Below are 10379 nucleotides of genomic sequence, written 5' to 3'. Positions count from 1 at the left end.
GCAGCACTGTACCTTACTATAAGAAAAGAGAAGCACTACATGCAGAGCAGAACTGGTGCAGAATTAGTTTACATAATTACATTTTCCACATGAGAATAAGAATCAGTTCAGGGTAATAACATTCCATTGTTCATCAAATAAGAGGAAATGTAGTCGGCAGCAGTGGAGGAAGAGGGCAACGGTTAGTTGTTACTAGTTAACTAATTGTTCCAATATGTTACTTTCTGATTTAATAAAAATGAAATGCCATTCGTTTTTATAACCTTAAATAATCAATAATATACATTTTATTCTGTAAAACAACATGCCTCATCTAAGAAAATCCCTAAACAATTCTCACCAAGACAGACTAGGCTGACAATTCATCAGTAACATTAGCTGTTGCTAAGTAATGATATCAATGGGAGGAACACATTTTATCAAATGGAGTTAAGGAGGGTTGTGTGCGCGCGCGTAATTGTTTTCTTGCATTTTACACAATAATTTTTTGCAATGAATTGCTGTTCTGATCTGTTAGCAGGAAAATACACTAGAGCAAAAGCATTCATATGAAGGCCAAGTGTTTGTGTAAGTCTTGGTGTGTAGTCCATTGACCGACAGTGCATACAATATGATCCATAGTCCAAATGCAGTTACTGTCTGAAGGGAGATGATGTGGGGTCAAAAGTCTTAAAAAGGTCTTTCAGTGTTTTTTTGTCACCCACGTTGTCACTTTTGCCCCTCATTTGTCCAGACAGTCGCTGTGGTTGTACATCAGTGTTACGTCGAGTGATCCGTACCATCGCTTGGATTGGAAGGTTGTGAACGCCGGGGGTATCCACCTGGACCCGACTCCTACCTGAATTCCTGGAGGGAATGAGATGCTCTCCTGCAGCCTCCTGAGAGTTGGAGTCCTGTGGGGAAGGCTGTGGCCTGAGTCCTGCAGGGCTGGACAGTCCAACAGCAGGACCTGATGTTCTCTCAGTAGAGGGGGAGGCCAGAGGGACAGACGGCTGTTGATTGAGTGAGGGGGGAGGAAGAGGGGCAAGGTCTTCAAAGGACCACACCACGTCCCGGGCCAAGGTGGACCGTGGTAGGGTGATATCAGCCTGGCAAGGGTCACCAAGTGGCACGTAAGGCACTAATGGTTCTAATGGAATCACCAACAGCTCATCCCTCAGAAGGCACTCCTCACGCTCACTCTCCGGCTCCTCACGCTCACTCTCCGGCTCCTCACGCTCACTCTCCGGCTCCTCACGCTCACTCTCCGGCTCCTCACGCTCACTCTCCGGCTCCTCAACCACCTCCTGGCTCTGCCGCTGCTGTCCTGTGGAAGTAGATCCTCTGGTGATTTTGTCTTCACTGGAACACAGGCCATCGCCTCCTGAAAGGGGTCACAACAGATCTGACACACTTCCAACATATATTTTGATACACACCAAGAGTAAAACAATTCTAAATATTTTAGCCAGAAGTAGGTGAGAGAAAATAAGTATAAAAAACATCACGTCTCATCCAAGATGGCGTAGCAGTCAGATGTCTTGTCATGTACATATATATGTATTTTTGTATATATTTTAAATATTTTTTTACCTCAATTTCAACATACTCTCCTGCAACCCACCTCACTTTAAAACCAGAACCCCCAACAGAAGCTAGCTAGCTAACTAGTTACTAGCTAGTAGTCAGTTAGCCACTGCTAGCGGTCATCAGCTAACCTCAGCCCGGTCAACTCCTGCCAGTCTGCACAGTGCGATTCAACCCAGGGCATATCGGACTGCTTATTCTCTCCCACATCTCCGGATTCCTACCGCAAGCTCTGAACCTTTACACTGGATCATCGCAGCTAGCTAGCTGCTATCAGAGTGGCTACTCCTGGCTAACGTCTCTGTCCCGAAGCAAGCAACAGTTAGCATGGAGCCCCTCATCACTGTCAAACACTCGCTAAAACACTTCAGCAAGCAGGCCTTTCTAAATCAACCTGGCCCGGGTATCCTGGAAGGATATTGACCTCATTCCGTCAGTAGAGGATGCCTGGTTATTCTTTAAAAGTGCTTTCCTCACCATCTTAAATAAGCATGCCCCATTCAAAAAAATGTAGAACCAGGAACAGATATAGCCCATGGCTCACTCCAGACCTGACTGCCCTTAACCAGCACAAAAACATCCTGTGGCGTACAGCATTAGCATTGAATAGCCCCCGCAATATGCAACTTTTCAGGGAAGTTAGGAACCAATATACACAGGCAGATAGGAAATCAAAGGCTAGCTTTTTCAAGCAAAAATTAGCATCCTGTAGCACAAACTCAAAAAGGTTCTGGGACACTAAAGTCCATGGCGAATAAGAGCACCTCCTCCCAGCTGCCCACTGCACTGAGGCTAGGAAACACTGTCACCACCGATAAATCCAAGATAATTGAGAATTTCAATAAGCATTTTTCTACAGCTGGCCATGCTTTCCACTTGGCTACCCCTACCCCAGTCAACAGCTCTGCACCTACCACAGCAACTTGCCCAAGCCTCCCCAATTTCTCCTTCACCCAAATCCAGATCTCTAAGAGCTGCAAAATCTGGACCCCTACAAATCAGCTGGGCTAGACAATCTGGACCCTCTCTTTCTAAAATTATCCACCGCAATTGCAACCCCTATTACTAGCCTGTTCAACCTATTTCGTATCGTCTGAGATCCCCAAAGATTGGAAAGCTGCCGCGGTCATCCCCCCTCTTCAAAGGGAAAGACACTCTAGATTCAAACTGTTACAGAGCTATATCTATCCTACCCTGCCTTTCTAAGGTCTTTGAAAGCAAAGTTAAACAGATCACAGACCATTTCAAATCCCACTGTACCTTACCGCTATGCAATCTGGTTTCAGAGCTGGTCGTGGGAGCACCTCAGCCACGCTCAAGGTCCTAAACGATATCATAACCGCCATCGATAAGAGACAATACTGTGCAGCCGTATTCATCGACCTGGCCAAGGCTTTGACTCTGTCAATCACCACATTCTTATCGGCAGACAACAGCCTTGGTTTCTCAAATGACTGCCTCGCCTGGTTCACCAACCACTTCTCAGATAGAGTTCAGTGTGTCAAATCGGAGGGCCTGTTGACCGGACCTCTGGCAGTCTATGGGGTGCCACAGGGTTCAATTCTTGGGCCGACTCGTCTCTGTATACATCAATGATGTCACTCTTGCTGCTGGTGATTCTCTGATCCACCTCTACTCAGACGACACCATTCTGAACATTTCTGTCCCTTCTTTAGACACTGTGTTAACAAACCTCCAGATGAGCTTCATTGCCATACAACTCTCCTTCCGTGGGCGCCAACTGCTCTTAAAATGCAAGTAAAACTAAATGCATGCTCTTCAACCGATCGCTGCTCACACCTGCCCGCCCGTCTAGCATCACTACTCTAGACGGTTCTGACTTAGAATATGTGGACAACTACAAATAACTAGGTGTCTAGTTAGACTGTAAACTCTCCTTCCAGACTCACATTAAGCATCGCCAATCCAAAATTAAATCTAGAATCGGCCTCCTATTTCGCAACAAAGCATCCTTCACTCATGCTGCCAAACACACCCTCGTAAAACGGACTATCCTACCGATCCTTGACTTCAGCGATGTCATTTACAAAATAGCCTCCTACACTCTACTCAGCAAATTGTATGCAGTCTATCACAGTGCCATCCGTTTTGTCACCAAAGCCCCATATACTACCCACCACTGCGACCTGTATGCTCTCATTGGCTGGCCCTCGCTTCATATTTGGTCGCCAAACCCACTGGCTTCAGGTCATCTACAAGTCTTTGCTAGGTAACGCCCCTCCTTATCTCAGCTCACTGGTCACCATAGCAGCACCCACCCGTAGCACATGCTCCAGCAGGTATATTTCACTGGTCACCCCCAAAGCCAATTCCTCTTTTGGCTGCCTTTCCTTCCAGCTGCCAATGACTGGAACGAATTGCAAAAATCACTGAAGCTGGAGACCCATATCTCCTTCACTAACTTTAGGCATCAGCTGTCAGAGCAGCTTACAGATCATTACACCTGTACATAGCCCATTCAAGTACCTCATCCCCATATTGTTATTTTTTTGCTCCTTTGCACCCCAGTATCTCTGCTTGCACAGTCATCATCTGCACATCTATCACTCCCGTGTTTAATTGCTGAATTGTAATTACGTCGCCACTACGGCCTATTTATTGCCTTACCTCCCTAATCTTACCTAATTTGCACACGCGGCATATAGTTTTCTATTGTGTTATTGACTGTACGTTTGTTTATCCCATGTGTAACTCTGTGTTGTTGTTTGTGTCACACTTTGTTTTATCTTGGCCAGGTCGCAATTGTAAATGAGAACTTGTTCTCAACTGGCCTACCTGGTTAAATAAAGGTGAAATAAAATAAAAAACTATGCAAACTTACAATACAAATACACTACTTGTAGCATGATGTGTCCGACTGTACCTGGATCTTTGCAGCTGTTACTGATCGCCTGCTCCCCCTCATGGCGGCATGGGCTCAGGCATAGGAAGAGGGTCCTCAGAACAGAATGGGTTGTGGATGGCTCTGGAGGACAAGAAGTGGTGATGAAATGTCAGTAATATAGTTGTATTTCCCGCAAAGGGATATTTAAAGTATTGTATTGAGTAAAGCAGGCCCTTACCGGTGAGCCGTGTTGGGTCTGGCACCTCCGGTTTAGGCTCGACTATTGGGGGATAAGGCCGGGTCTGTGTTGGAGGGTCAGGGAGGGTTGTCTGGCTGATGGGGCCTGCAAAGAGGCTAAGGAAGGGTTTTTCCATGGGCTTGTTAGAAGCTGGTGCCTTACAACCTGGGGAGTTTTGCGAGTGTGAGGGAGGGTCGAGAGTGGTCTGGCTGATGATTCCTGCAAAAAGGCTGCAGAAGGGGTTTTCCACAGGCTTCTCGGGCTCAAGCACAGCCGTAACATAATACGAAGCCGGCCTTTTACAGGCTGCAGGAGGCGCAGAATCTGAAGGACCAAATATAGCGCTAGGGGAATCTGGTTGGGTCTGTGTGGGAGGTTGGGGAGATGTCTGGCTAATGGGGCCTGCAAAGAGGCTGCTGAAGGATGGTTTCAAAGGTTTAGGAGATCCAAGCACAGCTTTAGCTGAATAGTAAGCCGGCCTCTTATAGACTGAAGGAGGATCAGGGGGCCGAATGGAGTCTGGAGGATTTAATGTAGTGCTAGGACGATCTAGTTGGGTCTGTATATCAGGGTGGCGAGAGAACTGGGTGATGGGGCCTGCAACGAGGCTGCGGACGGGGTTATCCACAGGCTTGTGGGACTTTAGAACAGCCTTAACTGAATAAGAAGCTAGTCCCTTACATCCTGGGGTGTTGATGGGCGAATTAGCAGAGGTCTGTATGAGAGGTGTAGTGGAGGTCTGGCTGATCGTCCCTGCAAAGAGACTGCAAAAGGGGTTTTTCACTGGCTTCTGGGCCGTAGAGAAAGCCTCAACTGAATAAGAAGCCTGCCTCTTATTCAGACGAGGATCAAACAAACTAATTGGGTATGGAGAAACTAATGTAGTGCTGGGGGGATCTGATTGGATCTGTGTGGGGAGTGTGAAGGGATTTTCTTCAGGCTTCTGGAATCCAAGCACAGCTTCGACTGAATAAGGAACATTTCTCTTGCTGCATGTAGAATTTAGGTGTGGATCACGAGGGTGGATAGAGTCTGGAGGAACTAATGTAGTTGTGGGGGGGATCTGGTTGGGTCTGTGAGGTCTGGCTGATAGAGGCTGCAAAGAAGCTACGGAAGGGTTTATCTAGGGGCCTATGGGACCCAAGCACAGCCTCAACTGAATAAGAAACCGGTTCCTTAAAGCCAGAGTTTGGGGGAGGATCAGGAGACCAAACGGATGCTGTAGGAGGGGCAATTTCCTTCTCCACGACCTCAGCTGAAACTTCCTTCTGATACACGGTGGTACTTTCCTCAGCATGTGGCTCAGAGGTGCATGAGCTGTTGTAAAAGTTTGGCCTGAAATCCAGACAAAATGTAGCCAATCAATAAAACACTAGTGAATAACGTTGATTTACTATCAAGTGTAAAATGTAACGCTCAACCACATACATACACTACTATTCTAATACACCACTGTGGGGGGCTTACTATTCTAATGCACCACAGTGGTGTAGGGGGCTTACTATTCTAATACACCACTGTGGTGCGGGGGGCTTACTATTCTAATACACCACTGTGGTGCGGGGGGCTTACTATTCTAATACACCACTGTGGTGCAGGGGGCTTACTATTCTAATACACCACTGTGGTGCAGGGGGCTTACTATTCTAATACACCACTGTGGTGCGGGGGGCTTACTATTCTAATACACCACTGTGGTGCAGGGGGCTTACTATTCTAATACACCACTGTGGTGCGGGGGGCTTACTATTCTAATACACCACTGTGGTGCAGGGGCTTACTATTCTAATACACCACTGTGGTGCGGGGGGCTTACTATTCTAATACACCACTGTGGTGCGGGGGGCTTACTATTCTAATACACCACTGTGGTGCGGGGGGCTTACTATTCTAATACACCACTGTGGTGCAGGGGGCTTACTATTCTAATACACCACTGTGGTGCGGGGGGCTTACTATTCTAATACACCACTGTGGTGCGGGGGGCTTACTATTCTAATACACCACTGTGGTGCAGGGGGCTTACTATTCTAATACACCACTGTGGTGCGGGGGGCTTACTATTCTAATACACCACTGTGGTGCAGGGGGCTTACTATTCTAATACACCACTGTGGTGCGGGGGGCTTACTATTCTAATACACCACTGTGGTGCGGGGGGCTTACTATTCTAATACACCACTGTGGTGCGGGGGGCTTACTATGCTTACTATTCTAATACACTACTGTGGTGTGTAGGCTAGTAAAAGAAGGACAATACTCCTTCGTGGGAACATTTCTCAGGTTCCGATGAGGACTTAAGCTATTATAAGCTTAGGGTTACAATTAGGATTAAGGGTTAGGGAAAATGAATGACAATACATTTTCGGTCCCCACAAGGACAGTAAAATAAACATGTGCGCGTGCACTCGTATTCTTAACCTTAGGGGATTCAGGAATATGTCAATGACAGGCTTCGTCTCCTCAGCTGTCGCCGACTCCTTTGTGGCCACTGGCTCCTCCATGCCGATTGGCTTGTCGTTTTTAGCCAGTTCCTCAATGTCCTTGTCCCTCTTCAATGCCTGCATAGGAGACATAAGCCCTAGTTAGTAGATAATGGTAACAGGGAGCACCAATATGTCAGTCTGTGTAAGAGCAGGAGTGTCCCTCAGGGTAGACAGTTACTGACTGCCTCCAGTAGCTGTTTAGTGAGCTCAGTCAGGGGTTCATGGGAAAACCTGCACTGGTCTCCTTGGTAGCACTTCTCGTAAGTATGGAAGAACTTGCAGGGGAAACTGTGGGTACTTGGTTAAGGAAATAAAGACAAAACATCTGCAGCTACCCCTACGGCAGCCATTTTGTTGTTAAGTTAGTATTTTGAAGTTTTTCACAAAATATAACAAGAGGTAGAAGGACAGATACACAAGGAAACAGTACTAAAAACAGAGTACAGTCATTTCCCCCCCTCACCCACCCAGTGGCAACCACTACATAAGGGACATTTAGAATAAGCTGAGAAAGGATATTGTGCATGTATATGCAGCTCTCTCCTTTCGAACAGGATCCCTGGACGTAGAATTTACACACTTCGTTGATCGAGTAGTTGACATCCAGAGCATGTTCTAGCTGGCAGTCAACACCCTGCAAAACAAAATAAGTTGGGGTCTCTATAAAAATGGTCAGGCCAGTGACAGTATTTACTGTAAAATAAGTAAACTTAAACATACCTGACTATCATTTGAATATATTGGGTTTAGGTTCAATGACAATTGCCCATTAATATTGTTACAATTTCTAATCATAAAATACAGAAACCTGCCTTTATGCAGTTTCCCCTGATGAAATGTCGACAGATTAACCTTCCGTCAATCTCCAAAGCATTCTGGTCTTTGAATTCCTTTGTCATGTTCTTCTTCCCCTTTCCAGTCAAAGTTTCCTGTGAAAATGTACATTAGACTGAAATCACTGACTTGGGAACCTTAACTGTAACCGAGCACATCGTAAAGCTACAAATGACATTTCTATGGATATTGACAAGGAAATATGCATGATTTCATTTTGAATTACCAGTGTTAAACATACATCATTTGGGAACTGTCGGCCACCTCTAAGTGACCGGTCAGTGCCTCGCTTTGACCAATCACCTCTTCTGAGAAAACCGCCCCTCTTGTCACAGCCCTGGCCTCTATTGCTCCACTCTCCGCCCCTGTTGGAACCACCTCCGCCCCTGTTGGAACCACCTCCGCCCCTGTTGGAACCACCTCCGCCCCTGTTGGAACCACCTCCGCCCCTGTTGGAACCATCTCCGCCCCTGTTGGAACCACCTCCGCCCCTGTTGGAGAAGTCTCTGGGCTGGTTAGTTCCGCGTCCACCCATTACGGTAAAATCCCCAACCCTCCTGGCAGAGTTTCCCCCTCTGCCTCTAGCCTGGTTGTCAAGTCTCTGCTGCTGGGGCTCCCGTCGCTGTTTCTTCTGCTCCCGTCCTTTCTTCTCGTTTACACCTTGAACATCCTTGTTCTGATCAGGATCTGTGGAAAAAGTTAAATGAAATTAATATCCTACACACCTTTTAAAGTCTGAATGCATTGCTAATAGTAAAGGGTTAATCCATAAAAACCCACCCTTCTCTGTAGCATGACCTGGGGATGCACCCTCCTTGCGATCACTGTAGAAGTCCAGGTCTCTACGGAAGTCAAAGCCTGGTTGCTCGAAATCACACTTCACCACGTTGTAGTCTCGGGCCACAGAGTCAAAGTCTTTATAAGATTGTGATGGGCATTCCTGCAGAAAAATACAAAAAGGGTAACGTTATAACACAAAATCAAAAGGAAAGGGGCAATACCAAATGGTAATGGTTTGTGGCCTATTTCTATACCAACTTTTTAATCTACAGTAGGGCTCACCAACCACGTTCCTGGAGAGCTACCGTCCTGTAGGTTGTCACCTCATCCGTAATCTGGCGCAGCTCAATCTAATAATTATCTGGTTGATAAACTGAATCAGGTTGGTTACAACTGGGATAGGAGCGAAAACCTACAGGAGAGTATCGCTCCAGGAACAGGTTTGAAGAGGCCTGATCTACAGGTATGTGGTATGCAATTTGCCTAGTAGTACAAAGCACTGCACAAACGTAAGATAGGCATATGTTAGTTAGGCTTAAGTCAATGTTTAGCAAAAAACTTCTCCATTCTGAATTGACCTATTCAGCATCTGTTTAGTACATGACACATTCACCTGTTGGTCCCCCTTTTTCCTCTTCCTGGGGCCACTCTGCTGACACCTTTGCGATGGCCACTTTCTGGACTGGACGTTCACCTCCAGTTCAACTGGTTCCAGTTGCCTTTCATCCCTTTGAAATCTGAGAAGAAATTGGATACAATCAATTCTTACAGTTGGCTATGTACTCCAATTCAAAGCTGAAACATGACTATGTTAGCTAGTTACATTAATCCAGCATAGTATAAGAGAGACAGTAGAAATAATGACTACTTGTATTATAGTAGCTTACCTCTCTCTCGGCTCACAAGGCGCCGTGTCAAATTCTTTGTTTGGAAGACTTGAAAAAAGGCTGGTGAATGCCATGTTGCTGAAATATACTGTTGTGTCGGGTAGGCCTACTCGTCTCCTCAAAATAAAAATTAGTGGTTATTCATTCATGACCACTACAAAATGTGTCTAGGTCATAGTTATATACTGCAGTTGCTAGCCTGGTAGCTTGCTAACGTGCACCTGCACCCCTCTATCTTGACGCTCGCTCACTTCACTTGCAAACGGTTCGTCTTGTTAGATGAGCGAACAGCACAAACATGTTTCCATGACAAGTACTCCCAAAATATAATTTCGATTACGAAGCCAGTGCTATCACCAAACAAACAATTCACTAGAGAACGACATTACATTTTCCTTGCTTACTTCCGAGCACGTGTGCACTACGTCGCTGCCTACGTGCCATTGCGTTCCTTCGGAAGTAGTACTTATCGAAGTGCACGTTCTACAGCACGATAACATGTTGAAAGATAATTATCAGTCGTATTCATGACACCATTAGATCTCTGGGCCAAGCTTTGCCTATGTTATCTTTGAATTGGTTGAATATGTCATGTCTAGTAATGCAGTGCATTGATTATTTTTCTAACCATCATTTGTGTGAAGTACAATTAGTAGGTTGACTGTTTCATGCCACAATCACCAGTCTATTGTTATAGTCAAAATTGGTGACAGATCATCAGTCTTTATAGGACCATAGTGTTT

At 45.9% G+C, this 10379-nt stretch overlaps 2 protein-coding genes across 8 annotated transcripts; both read right to left on the bottom strand.

Annotated features, from left to right (window-relative positions):
* Window positions 1–53: 53 nt before the first annotated feature.
* Window positions 54–7225, bottom strand: LOC118940116 (proline-rich protein 36-like). Its single transcript, XM_036948366.1, has 5 exons — window positions 7071–7225; window positions 5864–5984; window positions 4650–5772; window positions 4451–4552; window positions 54–1363 (listed from the first exon to the last, which is right to left on the bottom strand). Exons 1-5 carry the CDS (start codon window positions 7223–7225, stop codon window positions 633–635), a joined length of 2232 nt encoding a protein of 743 aa, XP_036804261.1. The 3' UTR covers window positions 54–632.
* On the bottom strand, window positions 5707–10081 carry LOC110493649 (RNA-binding protein cabeza). 7 transcript variants are annotated; one of them, XR_005036941.1, is made up of 9 exons: window positions 9637–10081; window positions 9363–9486; window positions 8750–8909; window positions 8196–8656; window positions 7948–8064; window positions 7655–7769; window positions 7318–7425; window positions 7071–7210; window positions 5707–5984 (listed from the first exon to the last, which is right to left on the bottom strand). XR_005036941.1 is itself a non-coding variant. In XM_036949637.1 (8 exons), exons 1-7 carry the CDS (start codon window positions 9708–9710, stop codon window positions 7355–7357), a joined length of 1122 nt encoding a protein of 373 aa, XP_036805532.1. In that variant the 5' UTR covers window positions 9711–10081; the 3' UTR covers window positions 5707–7210; window positions 7318–7354. The 7 variants fall into 7 exon arrangements, 5 of the variants coding, with proteins under 5 accessions (XP_036805532.1, XP_036805534.1, XP_036805536.1 ...); XR_005036940.1 differs by having other exon boundaries at window positions 7071–7425; window positions 9637–10080; XM_036949637.1 differs by having other exon boundaries at window positions 5707–7210.
* Between the last annotated feature and the right edge of the window lie 298 nt (window positions 10082–10379).

This window comes from Oncorhynchus mykiss, chromosome 17 (genome assembly GCF_013265735.2).
Source record: "Oncorhynchus mykiss isolate Arlee chromosome 17, USDA_OmykA_1.1, whole genome shotgun sequence".
NCBI lineage: Eukaryota > Metazoa > Chordata > Actinopteri > Salmoniformes > Salmonidae > Oncorhynchus > Oncorhynchus mykiss.
The sequence above is the reverse complement of the archived record's forward strand: the minus strand, read 5'-3'. Positions and strand labels throughout refer to the sequence as shown.

What these genes read in the sequence shown, in the direction of transcription:
- LOC110493649 (XM_036949637.1), bottom strand. Translation starts at nt 9,710, where the DNA reads ATGGCATTCACCAGCCTTTTTTCAAGTCTTCCAAACAAAGAATTTGAC. An exon ending in CCTTGTGAGCCGAGAGAGAG is followed by an intron (nt 9,487 to 9,636) that starts GTAAGCTACTAT and finishes ATTTCTTCTCAG; the next exon opens with ATTTCAAAGGGATGAAAGGC. An exon ending in AGGTCATGCTACAGAGAAGG is followed by an intron (nt 8,657 to 8,749) that starts GTGGGTTTTTAT and finishes CTTTTTCCACAG; the next exon opens with ATCCTGATCAGAACAAGGAT.
- LOC118940116 (XM_036948366.1), bottom strand. Translation starts at nt 7,225, where the DNA reads ATGTCTCCTATGCAGGCATTGAAGAGGGACAAGGACATTGAGGAACTG. An exon ending in ATATTCCTGAATCCCCTAAG is followed by an intron (nt 5,985 to 7,070) that starts GTTAAGAATACG and finishes TCTGGATTTCAG; the next exon opens with GCCAAACTTTTACAACAGCT. An exon ending in AGACCCAACACGGCTCACCG is followed by an intron (nt 4,553 to 4,649) that starts GTAAGGGCCTGC and finishes CTTGTCCTCCAG; the next exon opens with AGCCATCCACAACCCATTCT.